This window comes from Vombatus ursinus, unplaced genomic scaffold (assembly GCF_900497805.2).
Source record: "Vombatus ursinus unplaced genomic scaffold, bare-nosed wombat genome assembly UNPS02014807.1, whole genome shotgun sequence".
NCBI lineage: Eukaryota > Metazoa > Chordata > Mammalia > Diprotodontia > Vombatidae > Vombatus > Vombatus ursinus.
In genome coordinates this window covers 52,764,062-52,778,241 of record NW_020954585.1, presented here as the reverse complement: position 1 = coordinate 52,778,241, position 14,180 = coordinate 52,764,062, and the positions used below count along the sequence as shown (strand labels likewise).

The window sequence follows — 14,180 nt, the reverse complement described above, 5'->3', positions numbered from 1 at the left end:
TCTGAAGCTGGATTTGAACTCAGGTCCTCCTGACTCCAAGACCAGAGCTCTATTTGCTGCGCCACCTAGCTGCCCTTGTCACATGAAATTTGATTCAACATTTATTAAATGTCTACTATACACAAGTACTGCCCTAGGCTAATGGGATATAGAAAACAACAGTTTCTGCCTTCAATAAAAGTACATTTCTGGTGGAATAAAGACTTGTCTTGTTTTACCTTAGAGGCCAAAAGCAGAAGTAATGAGCAGAGGGAGCAAAAAAGCAAACAGAGGTTTGATATAAAGGAAAACATGCTAATAACACAAGTCTTTCTAAAAGAGCTACCTCAGGAAGTCATCTGCCCCCTCCCTCCCCCCCCCAGCCACCAGAGGTCTTCCCTTAAAGGTCACACAGCCACCTCTCAGGGATGCTGGAAAGCAAGTCCCTGTTCGGTTATAGGTTGAACTAGGAGCCTCAGAGTTCCCTTTCCACTCTGAAGGTCTGTGACTGTGATCTCAAGTTAAGAATACAAGCCCTCCAAGCAAACACATGCCAGGAAGGATGACCACATCCTGCGGCTCTGTGACTGAACCAATATCAGAACCCTCAACAGCTGTCCCTGACTCCTATGAAAAGATTCATGGCTAAAAAGATTCCAATTCAAGTAATGCTGAGATCCAATAAATCCTCCAATTCAGGGAAGAGTAAAAGTTTATGTCCTTCAGCTTGATCTCAGAAACAACTTAATGATAATCATTCAGCACCACAAGCCTGGTGACAACACAGATCCAGCTATAAGGAGATGAGCAAGTAGGCTCTGACCACTGGAGGTGAGGAAAAGAAAAGATGTCTTTAAGCTGCTTTGTAGGTGGTCACTCAGTCAACTAAGCAGCTTCTATTGAGAGCAGTTCCCTGTAGAGAAATAGTGTCAGCTTATTTCCAAAATTAACCCAGTCTTCCAAGGTACCAATCAGTCAATACACATTTACTAAGCACCTACTATGTGACAGGCACTGGGCTAAGCACGGGGGATGCAAAAAGAAGCAAAAGATAGCCCCTGCCCTCAAGAAGCTTATAATCTAATGGGGGGGGGACAACTCGATATGTAAATATATACAAACAAGCTATATACAGGATATATAGAAAACAGTGGAGGGAAAGCACCAGAATTAAGATGGGTTGGGGAAGGCTTCCTATGGAAGGTGGGATTTTAACTGGGACTTAAAGGAGGCCAAAAGGTGGAGATGAGGAGGGAGAGTGACAGCCAGAGAGAATATCCATAGGTGGGAGATGGTGTCTTGTTTGTGGAACAGCCTAGAGGCCAATGTCACTGATGGAAGAGCACCATGGAAGTGCACAAGTTGAGGAGTAATGTGTAAGAAGACTAGAAAGGTAGGAAGGGGTAGGTTATGAAGAGCTTTGAATGATAAATAAAGCATTTTGTATTTGCTCCTGGAGGTAACAGGGAGCCATTGTAGTTTATTGAATTGGGGGGGTGGAAGGTGGCATGATCAGACTTAAGTGATAGGAAAATCACTTCAGTGGAAGACAGGATGGATTGGAATGGAGAAAGACTTCAGGCAGGCACACCCAGCAGCAGGTTATTTGAGTACTCAAGGCATGAAGTGACGAAGGCCTATACTAGACTGGTGGCACTGTCAGAGATGAGAAGGGGGCATATTCAAGACATGCTGCAAAGGTGAAATCAACAGGCCTTAGCAACAGTTTGGATACAGGGGGTGAGAGACAGTGAAGAATGCAGGATGACTCCTAGGTTGTGAGCTTGAGGGACTGGGAGGATGGTGTTGCCCTCTATAACAGGGAACACAGCAGTGGGAAAGGATTTGGGGGAAAACAATGAGTTCTGTTTTGAATATGCTGAGGTATAAAAATTACTTAACAGGCTTTGAATCTGACTCCACTTTAAGAACATGCTTTCTCAAGTTTAAGAAAATTAGGACTCAAACTTACTCAGTAATACATGAAAATAAATGACTGGAAAGTCAAAGGACAAATATATGTATAAGCCCTGTCTCTCTCCTGAAAAGAAGGGGCTTTTGCTCCTTTCTTTAATTTAGTCTCAATACCTGAAGGAACATGCTGGCCAAGTCATCCTCTGGTCCCAGGACCCGGATCTGAGTGATGGCTCGAATCCTTCCCTGGCTCTGTGAATGCTCTGGACTGGTTTTTGGTTTAGGTGCATCTGTACTATCTGAAGGAAGATAAAAACAAAGGTGTTGAAATGACAACCAGCTTCCAAGGAAGGAGGAAATCTTCTGAAACCAAAAGCATAATGAAAAGAACACCGAGCTTTAGAGTCATAGCTGTGTAACCTTGGGCAAAATTACTTCTAACTCATGTCTTTTAAGCCTCATCTATAAATAAATAGTTAAGTAAATATTAACACTGCCTACTTCACAAAATTTTTACAAGGATCAAGTGAAACAACAAATGTGAAAATCCTTTGTAACCATAAAATCTGGCTACAAATGGAGGCTCCACTCCAGGGCCTTGAGTAAAACCCCTCAGTATCTCAAGTATTTGTCCTGACCTAGATCAGGCTCCACTCCAGGGCCTTGAGTAAAACCCCTTAGTATCTCGTGTATTTGTCCTGACCTAGATCAGGGTGCATGTGTCCACTCTAAATAGGGAAGAGGGACATTAGTTCAAGAATACAAGGTAACAAAGGTAACAGCTATAAAAAGTCACATTCAGGATGTTCACATCAAGCTTAGAAACCTGGATTTCTTCTTGGGCATAGAAGAAAGCTTGTGCCATACCTCGCCGAGGGGGCAGAGAGGCAGTGAGCAGCGAGTGGAAAGTCTGGCCGCCTGTGGCTCCTCTTTCATGCTGAACTTCCACCAGATGAGCCATATAATCTGCAAAGCAACATGTCAACAATATAAACATACAAGCATGAAGTACAGTCCTTCCCACAGCAACCAAGGCTGGAGGACAGTCACTCTAAAGCTGATTTCCAGCAGAGTTCACCAAAAGCTCCTGAAGACTTCAGCATCTGAGCTCAGCTGGTGGGAAAGAGTCCCAAACACAACACTGACCTGACAGCTTATGCCCAAAATATGGGTTACTCGTTAACCTGTCTGGCCTACCTGACAGCTGGGCCAATGAATTTGGCAATCTGGTATCATAATAGCAACTCTGGCTCCAGAAACCAGACTCTCCTTCTGCAAACCTTGCCTGGCTACCCCAACTCACCCTGTTCCCTTTTTTTTTTGGCTAGGCAATGGGGTTAAGTGACTTGCCCAGGGTCACACAGCTAGTAAGTGTTATGTGTCGAAAGCCGGATTTGAACTCAGGTCCTTCTGAATCCAGGGCCAGTACTCTATCCACTGTGCTACCCAGCTGTCCCCCCTGCTCCCGTTTTTTGAGCTCCTATTGTACTTATAAGCAGTGCCACACAGATTAGCACTTAATTATTCACTAACTGCTTCATGTAAGTTTTATCTCCCCAGCTAGACCATAAGCTTTTTAAGTGTAACCACCCCCCCCCCAATCTCTTCTGCTCCTCCACTGTGCCCAGTGTATTGTTCATCACTCAGCAAACCAGTCAACTGACTGACGGGTGTCTGGTTGGGCTATGCAATACAGCCGAAGCAGTCCTTACTCTTGTCCATGATGTTTTGCTCCAGGGTCTGGGGATCATGGGACACAGCCTGGTCCAAGTACTGCAGAAGTTTACTCATGCTGGAGACAGGAATTCCAAAAGATTGAACAAAGAGAAGCAGCTGCTGAGGCTCCAGGTCCTGCAATGCTGGAATCAACAGGCTCACTCAACAAACAGCAAATAAGAGTGAGGGCTTGGGAGCAGAACTAGAGGGAGACTGGGGACAGGTCTAAGCAAGGGGGAGGAACGGAGGTCGGGGGAGTATTGTTTTCAGCCAGATCTGTACAAGTCTGGGCCTTTCCTGCAGCTGGGCAGTAATTCAGGCAGGCACGTAGAAGGGAAGAAAAGAGGTAGCTCCAGAGGCAGGAGCTAAATTCACATACTTCAAAACTTTAAAAGATCCATGAATCCATCAGGGTAAAACCTTCTGCCAACAAAGACAGCAACCGTTTCATGTCTTGGTAGATTGTTTCATGAGTACTATGGCCAAAATAATTCATCACCTGATGACCAATCTTCAGGTGATGAGCCTTTCCAAACTTATCTAGGCTGGTTCCTCAGAAGACACTCAGCTGCCATACATGAAGAATTCCCAGGGTAACAGAAACTCTTTCAAAGCTCATGCTTTGCTGACACAGCTCCAAAAATCCCAGGATCGTGTCTATACCAAGAGGAGGTCTTAAACCCAGACCCTAATTCCTCTCACCAAAGCCAAGCCAAATGTTCCCCTCCATAACTATGTGGGTTACACGATGCCTTCTTGTGCCTCCTGTTTCCCTATAAGGTTAACTGATATTCATTTTCCATCTACTTTTCCCTGGTTCCCACACTCTCAAATGAGATAATATTCGTAAAACACTTAGCACAGTGTCTGGCACACAGTAGATGCTATATAAATGCTTATTTCCTCCTCCCCTTCCCCATCACTATGATTTGTAGCACATGTATTGCTCCTCCAGGCTACAGGCTTGCTCTTAGTTCTAGTGCCCTGAGAGTAACACTTTAGATAAGGTTAGTTTGTTTTTTAAAAACTTCCCTTTGGGGTAGGATCTTGCTTAGGTTATTTTGTTTTTGTGTACAGAATTTATGAGAATTTCAATTGTGTTTCCTAAAGATCAAAAAGTAATTAATGAATCCACCAAAACTGTCATCTGTCTGCAAGGCCGTCACTGGGTCATTACCCACATGTGCTTCTAAAATTTCTACAGCTGCCCACCATGCTCACTCCCTTCCAAAACTGCAGCCAAGTCCAAAGGAGGGTGACAAAGATGGTGAAAGGATTCAACACCATGCTAGGTTTTGGTTGAAAGAACTTTTTCGGAACAAAAGATTTAGGGGAAACATGCTATGTCCAAACATGTCATGGAAAAAAAGGACAGGATTATTTTCTTTAGTTCCAGAGGGCAGAACAAAGGCCCAGCTATAAATTACAAAGAAGATGATGCTGGCTTGATATAAGGAACACTTTCCTAATAATCAGAGTTGTCCAACTATAGAATGGGCTTTCTTAAGAGGTAGTGACTTCTCTGACACTAGAGGGCAAGTGAAGGCTGGGTGACCTCTTGTCACCCTGCTCAGGAATGGTTTGGTACAGAACAGCGCTTCTTAAACTGTGAGTCTCAACCCCATGTGGCATCGCAAAATATTTGGTAACAGTAAAAGTTTTCTGAACGCATGGCCAAAAATTAATTAAAACTCAAAAGTGTAACGAATCCGAGGTGCTTCTGGCAGCACTTGCCCGTGATGCATCCCAGCCAACCTCACTGCAGTTTGGTTCTGAAAACAAGGCATGGGTACTTTGCACTGCACATGCCCTCAGCCACACAAAGCCAACTAAATGTTGCCTAAACAGGAAAAGGGGTCGCAAGGGGAAAAAAGTTTAAGAAGCTCTGGTCTAGATGACTCTCTGAAATCCCTTTTCAACTCTCAGATTCTATGAAAAATTTTAAATCACTAATCTAAGAAAACAAAATATGCCTGTAACATATGTATTCAGAATTCCTTTAAAACATTAGATCCCAAAGAAATCAATCTAACCAAAAGCTAACAAAAAGTAAAGTTTATATTTATTTTGTGCCTGCAGCTTGATTTCTTTTAGGCACATGCTGATTTTCATAATTCTTAGAAAACCGGGAACAGTGACTCAATAGAGCAAAAGCTAAGTTAACTTTATTCACTATTCCAAGGTAGGAAAGAATCCCTAGGAGTGGTCCATCAAGTGGTGAATTGATATTCATAAACTGCACTGTGGAAGACAAGATCCTGGAGATTCCTTGGCCTCTTGGCCCCCTTTCCTCTTAGATGTAACATCTGGGAGGGGTCCAGGAGCAAAAATGAGTCCAAGGTTTAACACCCAGAAACTCTCTGTTATCCATTCTCTTTGAAATAAGAAACTCCTGAGACAAAGACTGGCATGGAGTCTAGCTTACCAGCATCCACCAGCCGAGGTACCTCTGAGCGGATCATGCGAAGCTTCAGCCAGTCAGGAAGCAGCAGGGCTTCCTCAGACGTATCCACGAGGAAAGCAGTTGGCAAGGGCTTCTTCTCTGGGAACCAGATGTCCAGTAAAGCATGGAACTCACCATCTCCGGCTTCAAAAGAGGCCACAACAAAATACACATCATGGCCTAATTCAATCATATACAGTCCCATATTCTTCTGCACCAGAGGAAAAAAACTGCTTTTCTTTTTCTACCTGTTGGGTGGTTTCTTTTAGACTCTAAACACACGATCTCATTTTCTTTCTACCAGTTTACCCACAGAGTAAAAAGCAAGATCAGAGCAGGGTGCCAGATCCACCCCCCTGGTCAATTAAGAAAAAATCCAGCGTTCAGGAGAGGGTCTCCAGTAGAGTTAAACTTATAGGTAAAAATGACGAAAGAAAACATAGACTGAAACCAGTCAAACTTCAAAAGAAATAAAACTGGTGAGTGGACATTATTAAAGTTACTCATCAATCTTTAGTTTTCCAGGTGGGGTTCAGCATCGCCTCTAGCTGTTCAGTATAGAACGTTAAGGATTCAGGAATCCTATTCCACCTCTTCTCATGGCTCCAAGCAGGAAGTGCAGCTCAAGAACTCCCAACTCACCTTGTGGAGGCCCCAATGTGAGAAGAATGACCATGGCATGGACTACAAGTATATGCATAGTGGCTGTTTCTCCACTGGTCCATCGAAGAAACACCTGGTCCTGGGACTCTGACTACAGGAATGCAAAGGTAGGGAAAAGTGACCGAAGGAGAAGAAGCTGGCCCACCTCTATTTTATGACTGCAGTGTTAAGGTGAAGGAGTAAGCCTACGAGGAGGCAATTACTTACCCAGCTATAAACCTCCTCCCCTTCTTTGCTCTTGCGCATCCGCCTCACGTAGCGTGAGAAGATAGAGAGCAGTGCCACAAGTACTGCATCAGATTCCGCGCTATAGGAAAGTTTTGAAAAGAGGTGGGACATGATGGTGGAGCGCTCAACAATTAGCCGGGCCACATCCTAAGGGAGAGAGACAACTTTGCAAATTCTCCTTGAGAGCAGCCATCTGATCTTCCCCATGAAGACTGATTATCCTTTCTGTCCTTGATGCTCTGCCAGCAGAATCTTCCCTCCCTGCCAGGTCTCTATTACTGTGGAAGGTTTTACCTTCTCTCTGGCATCCCTCATGTCAGAGTGTGTTTATATATACTGAAATGAATGTCTGATTAGCCAACAGGGGTCTAACAGATCAATGAGAGCAGAGATGTCACATAGAGGTATAAAAGGAATTTAATGCAGAGCTTCTTAACCTGGTACCCATGAACTTGGTTTTTTAAAACGATATCTTAATAATTGTACTTAACTACAATTGGTTTCCTTTGTAATATTGTGCATTTTATTTTACACATTTAAAAACATTATTCTGAAACCTCCAGAGTTTTCACCAGATTGCCAAAGGGGGTCTATAAGAATCCCTAGTAGACATAATACCTAAATTTGTTCTACACACTAACTCAATGGTAACTACAAAAATAATCAGGGAAAGGGAAGGCAAGAAGGACGATATGAAGTTTTAAAACTATATATGTGATTGCCAGAATTATGGAAGTTAAATGCTGCACTAGGCACTGTAGATCTATGGGTCTACAACCAACTGGCACTGATACAAGATCATCTTTTAGGATGAGGTCTCATGTTTAGAATTCTCCACACAAAGCTTACACTTTCACCCCATCATATATTGTGAAGGACCTGTTTTTGTACAAGTTCACTGCCCTGCACTCACTACCCTCCTCTGTTGCCTCACTGGGGAATACAAGGTGACCTTGGAAGTAGGGCCAGCCAGACACAACTCTGGCAGGTCCTTACAACACAAGCCTGATGTGTTTTGAGTAGAGTGGGTGATGAACTTTATGCCTGATGTCCAAGCACCAACCTGGCTAGAACTAGAAAGGCCCATGACCAGAGTGGCCAGCCACAGGGGATGGCATATCCACACCAACAAAACCACAGATCCTTGAAGTATTAGAGATACTGGCAACGCGGGTGAAACCTACATGACCACCCATACCTTACTACTCACACCATCGGAGACAAAATGAAGGCACCACTGCTCACTTTTGTGGCAGTTTGCCCTAACTGCAAGCAAAGTGTGTACAAGAACTAAATAACCTCTTTTGAACACTGTATTTTCAAGTGTGATGTGACAACAGCAAACTTCACAGACACTCACTCATATTCTAGTACAAAGTCAATACCACTAGTGACAAGAAAACTTCATCAACTCCCAGCCCCCACCTCCAATCCTAGAGCATTCAAAACATTATTCAAGCATAAGCTGGTTTAGAGCCAAGCTTCAGAGAGACTATACTAAGTGGCTCTGAACAATCAACCAACCAATATTTACTGTGCCAGAAACTACAACGTACATTCTTAAAGAAAACACCAGTCCCTTCTCACCAAAGCAAGATCGTTGTGTTGTCCCTGCTCCTCCACTGGGGCATGCTGAGAGAGATACACGAGGTAGGCGCTAATAGTCTGAGGGTCCGTTTCCATGTGGATAGCCTAGAACGAGAAAATGAGAGAGGATTTCCTTGAAATCATCAGCAAAAGGAGAAATGTGACCCCTGACAACAGCTCCTGCTGTGCTCCCTGGGTACCACCATCCTAGTTCAATACAACCTTCAAAGGTAGCTGGCATCTCTTTCTTCCCTTGACATGCCTCTGCATACTCTCACCTGCTGCAGGGCCAGAGCGGTTGTGTTTCTGACACTATCAAACAGCGGTAATCGTGGCAGATCTCTCAATAGCCACTGGTATCCCTGAAGCATTTCTGAGTCACCCGAGTCTTCTTCCATGGGATGGTCTTTCTCCTCTCCATCACGAAGCCCACCTTCTGACAACACCAAGGACAATCCCTACAAGTGTACACATAAGACAATTGTGACTGAGATTCCATAAAGGTCTGATGTCTTTAGCCAGAAACAATGTTATCTGTAACAATTTGGGTAACATAACCTGATTCCCAAATGAGATTCTAGAGAAACAGAAATTAGGGTCATAGAATTCTGCTATAAATCTATGGGAATTTTTTTTAAGACAAAAAACTATCTTCTATCAAACTATTAGTGTGGGATATATTTCCTTAATAAGACCACCAACTTCTCCTTAAACTCGCAGAAAATAGAGAAAGTCTGGTCTACTCTGACAATCTCAAAATGAAATTCTCAAGTTCTCATCTAGTGTAGGCATGCCAGACAAGTAAATTAAAAAATTTTAGATTTTGCCTTTTGCTTTCACTAATGGTATCATCCCTGTGATGTTAGGCTCTTAATTTTTCAATAGCTATTCACAAGACTTCATTATAGAGAACCCTATTAGACTGTCAACTATGACTGCCATGGTACTGTAATGTGGGTATCTGCCTAGCACGGTATTGAATAAAAGGTTTATTACTGCTAAAGGACAGGATAACATATTCTGAAGACCACAATTAGTGTTCCCACGTGAGTTTTACCTTCATGGCTAATACCCTGGAGGCCACTTGAGAGGAACTAAGGCGCCGCAGGAAGTAGTCCAGCACCTCACAGGTGGTCTGCTCATCAGCCTTGGGGCCTAGCAGCAAGTCCTGCAGGCGGCCAAGCAGCTGTCGCTGCTTCTGCTGCCTCTGCAGAGACAGGAGAGGTTGCTTCTGATGAGACTGAAGTGGAGAGGCTCGGTTCAGAGCTGAGCTCCTGCCTGAGGGAGCACTGACCTGGCGTTTCTTGGCCCTCTGCTCTTTGCTCTCTCCCTCCTCCTCTTCCTCCCCTGAGGTGGCATCATCAGCAGCATCATGAAGCAGGAACTCACACAGACACTGTACCGGCAGCACATCCAAAGAGCCCTCACTCGACTGAACCAGGTCTGCTAGCCAGGGCATGGATTGGGAGGAGGCCTGCGGGTGGCAAAGAGAAAAATATTAACTAAAGGATTTATTGTCCTCTCTCTGCACAGAAGACACAAACATACATAGTCAGAAAGGATATGAGGTGGCTTACAGAGAGAAAGCCATTATAAAATAGTATACTCGAGAAAACAATCTATTAAAAAGAAACAGTATTTTTTCAAGAACATGAGAAGACTGAATGACTACAGCTGAACAGTGAAAAATAGTATCAAGACATTATTCTTTTAATTCTTTAAACCTCAAATCTTCCCCAATCTTCTGCGATAAACAATTCTCTGCATAATTCACAAATCTCCTGTACCATAAATACAAATACAGTCCATTTGAATACTTCCCCCTCAAATATAGACATGTAACTTATATATTTATGTGATCATATTTCTATCATCATTATATTTAAGAACACCAAAGTGACTCTGCTTTTACTGCTAGCACTATAGAGCATTCGAGTCCCCGGACTGAAAGCAAATGACATTTCCCCTAAAAATGGCTTTGATAAAAATCAGATGGCCTACACCACCTGCGACCCATTTGATGTTTTCCTCTACATTTTTCTAGGGCCACCCAAAATCCTTTAGCATGCCTGCAGGCCACAGGTGGTGCAGGCCTGGTCCAAATCCTCCATCACCTTCCTGTTCCATGAAGTTAAAATGATTCTTGAATATCCTTGCAGCCTTCTACTCTAACACTCTCAAACCTCTGTTTACTCACCTGTCTTTGAATGATGTCAAGGAGAAAGTCTGGGTTTCGGCTCCTACATAGGAGGTGACCAAGGCGGAGGGACTGATTAAGTCCTTTCACTTGCTCCAAGATGTGAGGTGGAGGTCTTCGTGGGGAGCCCCTACAAGGGAAAAAGTGCATTAACAAACCTTGGTACAATTACAAAAGAACCACTATGTCATATCTCACAAGATGAGATAAAACAAGCCAGTCATTTGCTGAATGTTCCTTTCTTCTTCCTTTGCATATTTCTTCCCTCTCCCCCCCAAAAATTTTTGTTATAAGGAATGGCTCTCCAGAAGGTGGAAAGATATACAAGGGAAATCTAGGTGATGATTAAGCTCTGTTTTAAAAAAATGGAAAAGACAATCCACCCAGAGTAAAGGAAAGGGTATTTAGAGAGAGGTTGTAGAGAGCCACAGGTCATTCATGTATCCAGACCTACAGAACAAAAAATCCTTTCCAAACACAGATCCCTATACTGTTATCTCCTTTCTGTTCCATACGTTTTTAACAAATAGTTATTGGATTTACCCTATTTATATCTTAGATAAAATTTCAGAATAGCACTTAAATGGTGAGAGAGGGCAGTGAGGACACCAGAAGCGGCGAAAGGTAGGAGATAAAGAATTTGCTATGAAGACTGAGGAAAACTATCCAGGCTCATCCAGTCTTACTGGGGATCCAAGCTGGTAAGCTGAGACAAGAGGAGGCTGCTGCTCTCAGTGATTGTTTGCTTGGTGGATGCAGCTGCTAGATGTCCCTCGAATGCCAGGATTTCCTGCTTCTCCCGCTGGGAAATCTGGAGCTCTCGATTAATCATCTCAGTCCGGGTCTCCTCATCCGTCAGGGTGCAAGGAGGATACGAGTAATTACTAGGGACCAAATGAGAAGGAACTTGTTATCATGCCCTGTGTTAAACGCTAAGTCCCATTAGACAGCACTGAAGGTCAAAAAGGGTCAAAACTCATGACACCACTTGCTTGGCCACAGCTCGAGCTGTCACCATGGAAGCCCCAATGGAGCGATCAAAAACAATGATAAAAGCTAAAGCTTTTCTGAGATTTTTCTACCACAGAGATCAACTTCAAAAAGCTTACTATTATCACCAATACTGCAGGGGGATTTTTGTTTCCTCACTCCAGTCCGGTAAATGTCATTCCAGAGCACTTTAGTTAACTCCTGTGTGTCTCTCCCCACAATCATTACCGCACTAAAAGGGACAGGGGAGAACGGAGGGCAAACAGGACTTCTGAATCTGAAAATTCAAGATCTACACCATGGGTTTTTCTTAACCTGGAGCCCATGATCTTTCAAAAATAGGTATTTTCTGATAACCATATTTCAATACAATTAGTTTCCAATACAATTACTCTGAGAAGCGGTCCATGGGCCTCACCAGACTGCCCAGGGGTCCAGATACAAACAAAAGGTTAATCCCGACCTGGCGTACACAGAGAGAGAAAGCTCACTTTGTCATCACCATTTCCATGAGCATCTTCAGCGTAGGGTACTCTTCCCAGGCTGCCAAGCCTAAAGGGTAAACACAAAGCACCAAAGAACAGGCAGTGAAGTATCAGACAAGGCTGCGTGCTAACAGTGTTTGCTCACAAGATCAGCTGACAGGCACCTGTCAGTGCTCAAGCTACAGGAAGGTCAGGTCTCCATACAGCTATTACTTTGGTTTTGGGTTTTCACCTGCTCCTTGTCCCTCATGGATAATCCCCCAGGAGTCAGACTGTAATCTATATCCTAGGAGGCTGGCACTAAAGTCCCCACATTCCAAGAAGCGATTTTTGAGCCATAAAAAGTAGTAAGTATGCTTACCGATATTTTCAGGATTAAATGCAGCTACCACCAGCAAGAGGGGCCATGCCTTCCAGTAAAGGGTTGAAATAGCAAGATTTGGGGGCTTGTATCTGAAATAACAGTGGAGAATGGCAATCAGAGCATAGCTACTCTGAAAACAAGTACAAAAGTAGACAGGTCAGACAGACATGAAGAGGCAACCTGTGACCTGGAACAGAAAATTATCAATGTCCCTAGGGTCTGTGATTTTAGAATGACATCATTCAGGAATGTGCAACTAGGCAACACAATGGATAGAGTATTGGCCCTGGAGTCAGGAAGACTCACCTTCCTAAGTTCAAATCTAGCTTCAGACACTTACTAGCTATGAGACCCTGGCCAAGTCACTTCACCCTATTTGCCTCAGTTTCCTCATCTGTAAAATGAGCCGGAGAAAGAAAAGGCAAACTACTCCAGCATCTTTGCCAAGAAAACCCCAGAGTCATGAAGTCAAACACGACTGATAACTGAACAACATTCAGGAATTGTTACAAAGAATATTTTCAAATTGCAAATTCATCACTTCCAAAATGGGCTCACACCAACCGGTGTTATGAATTGCTGGCTTCCCTGAACCTAATTTTTACCAAATTTCATCAAAATTCACTACAAATTTCAGAAGATCCATAAGCCCATTGGAATCCACAAACAGAATTTTAGTGATATTTTGATAAATTTTTGCAGAATACCAAATCTGGGCAAAATTATTCTTCCAAATTTACTGCAGAACACACAAACACAAAACTGTCCATCTGAATTACTGAATAAAGTCAGACTATCTCCACAGATATCTTCCTCTGAAAAACAGTCTAAAAGGATTATCTTCATTTAACATAAGTGAAGACTGAAGCAGAGCGGTTAAGTGACTTCCCTAAAGTCACACAACACAGACTAAAATTGAAGTCTCTAGAATCCAACTCATTAGTTGAACAAAAAAATACCACTTATGAAGCTCCTACTATGTGCTGTTGCTAGGTGCTGAGGATACAAAGCCAAAATTAAATAGCTCTTGAACTCAAGAAGTTACATTCCATCCCCTATCCTGGGTACATTTCCAAAGGAGAAACATGTGCACTATGAAGTAAATACAACATATGTACAAAACAAATACAAAGTAACACAAAGGTCCACTACTTCTGCAAAGGATGTCAATGACTATCTAATCTTTATGTTCCATTTTCTTCAAGAAGCAAGTACTCCTTTCTCAGCAATGCAAGGATCTAAGACATCTCTAAAAGACTCATGATGGAAAATACTATCCACATCCAGAGAAAAAACTATGGAGTCTGAATGCAGATCAAAGTATACTTTTTGCTTTTTTTCTTCTGTTTTGTTTTGTTTCTTCCTTCTTGTGGTTCCTCCTATTAGTTCTAATTCTTCTTTACAATATGACTAATGTGAAAATATGTTTAAAAGGAATGTTTATGTAGAGCCTGTATCAGACTGCATGCCATCTTGGGGAAGGACGAGGGAGGGAGGGGGAGAAAATTTGAAACTCAAAAGTTTATGGAAGTGAATGCTGAAAACTAAAAATAAATAAATTTAAAAAAAGAAAAAGCAAGTACCCCTAAGATAGGAAGTCCCTCTTAACAGATA

The 14,180-nt window shown here is 42.9% G+C and overlaps 1 protein-coding gene across 2 annotated transcripts in view; it reads right to left on the bottom strand.

The window, feature by feature from the left end:
• INTS1 (integrator complex subunit 1) overlaps positions 1–14,180 on the bottom strand; it is a 48,088-nt gene that overhangs the window by 20,348 nt on the left and 13,560 nt on the right. Inside the window, exons 16-29 of one of the 2 annotated variants that reach the window (XM_027874540.1) lie at positions 12,564–12,655; positions 12,209–12,269; positions 11,414–11,611; positions 10,728–10,857; positions 9,825–10,004; positions 9,588–9,737; positions 8,809–8,988; positions 8,531–8,635; positions 6,923–7,090; positions 6,695–6,806; positions 6,035–6,196; positions 3,606–3,752; positions 2,761–2,859; positions 2,068–2,192 (exon numbers count right to left, since the gene is read on the bottom strand). In XM_027874540.1, coding sequence (XP_027730341.1) covers positions 2,068–2,192; positions 2,761–2,859; positions 3,606–3,752; positions 6,035–6,196; positions 6,695–6,806; positions 6,923–7,090; positions 8,531–8,635; positions 8,809–8,988; positions 9,588–9,737; positions 9,825–10,004; positions 10,728–10,857; positions 11,414–11,611; positions 12,209–12,269; positions 12,564–12,655 — 1,909 coding nt within the window. Of the gene's footprint in view, positions 1–2,067; positions 2,193–2,760; positions 2,860–3,605; positions 3,753–6,034; positions 6,197–6,694; positions 6,807–6,922; positions 7,091–8,530; positions 8,636–8,808; positions 8,989–9,587; positions 10,005–10,727; positions 10,858–11,413; positions 11,612–12,208; positions 12,270–12,563; positions 12,656–14,180 lie in introns of both variants that reach the window. The other variant, XM_027874541.1, reaches the window with a different exon arrangement.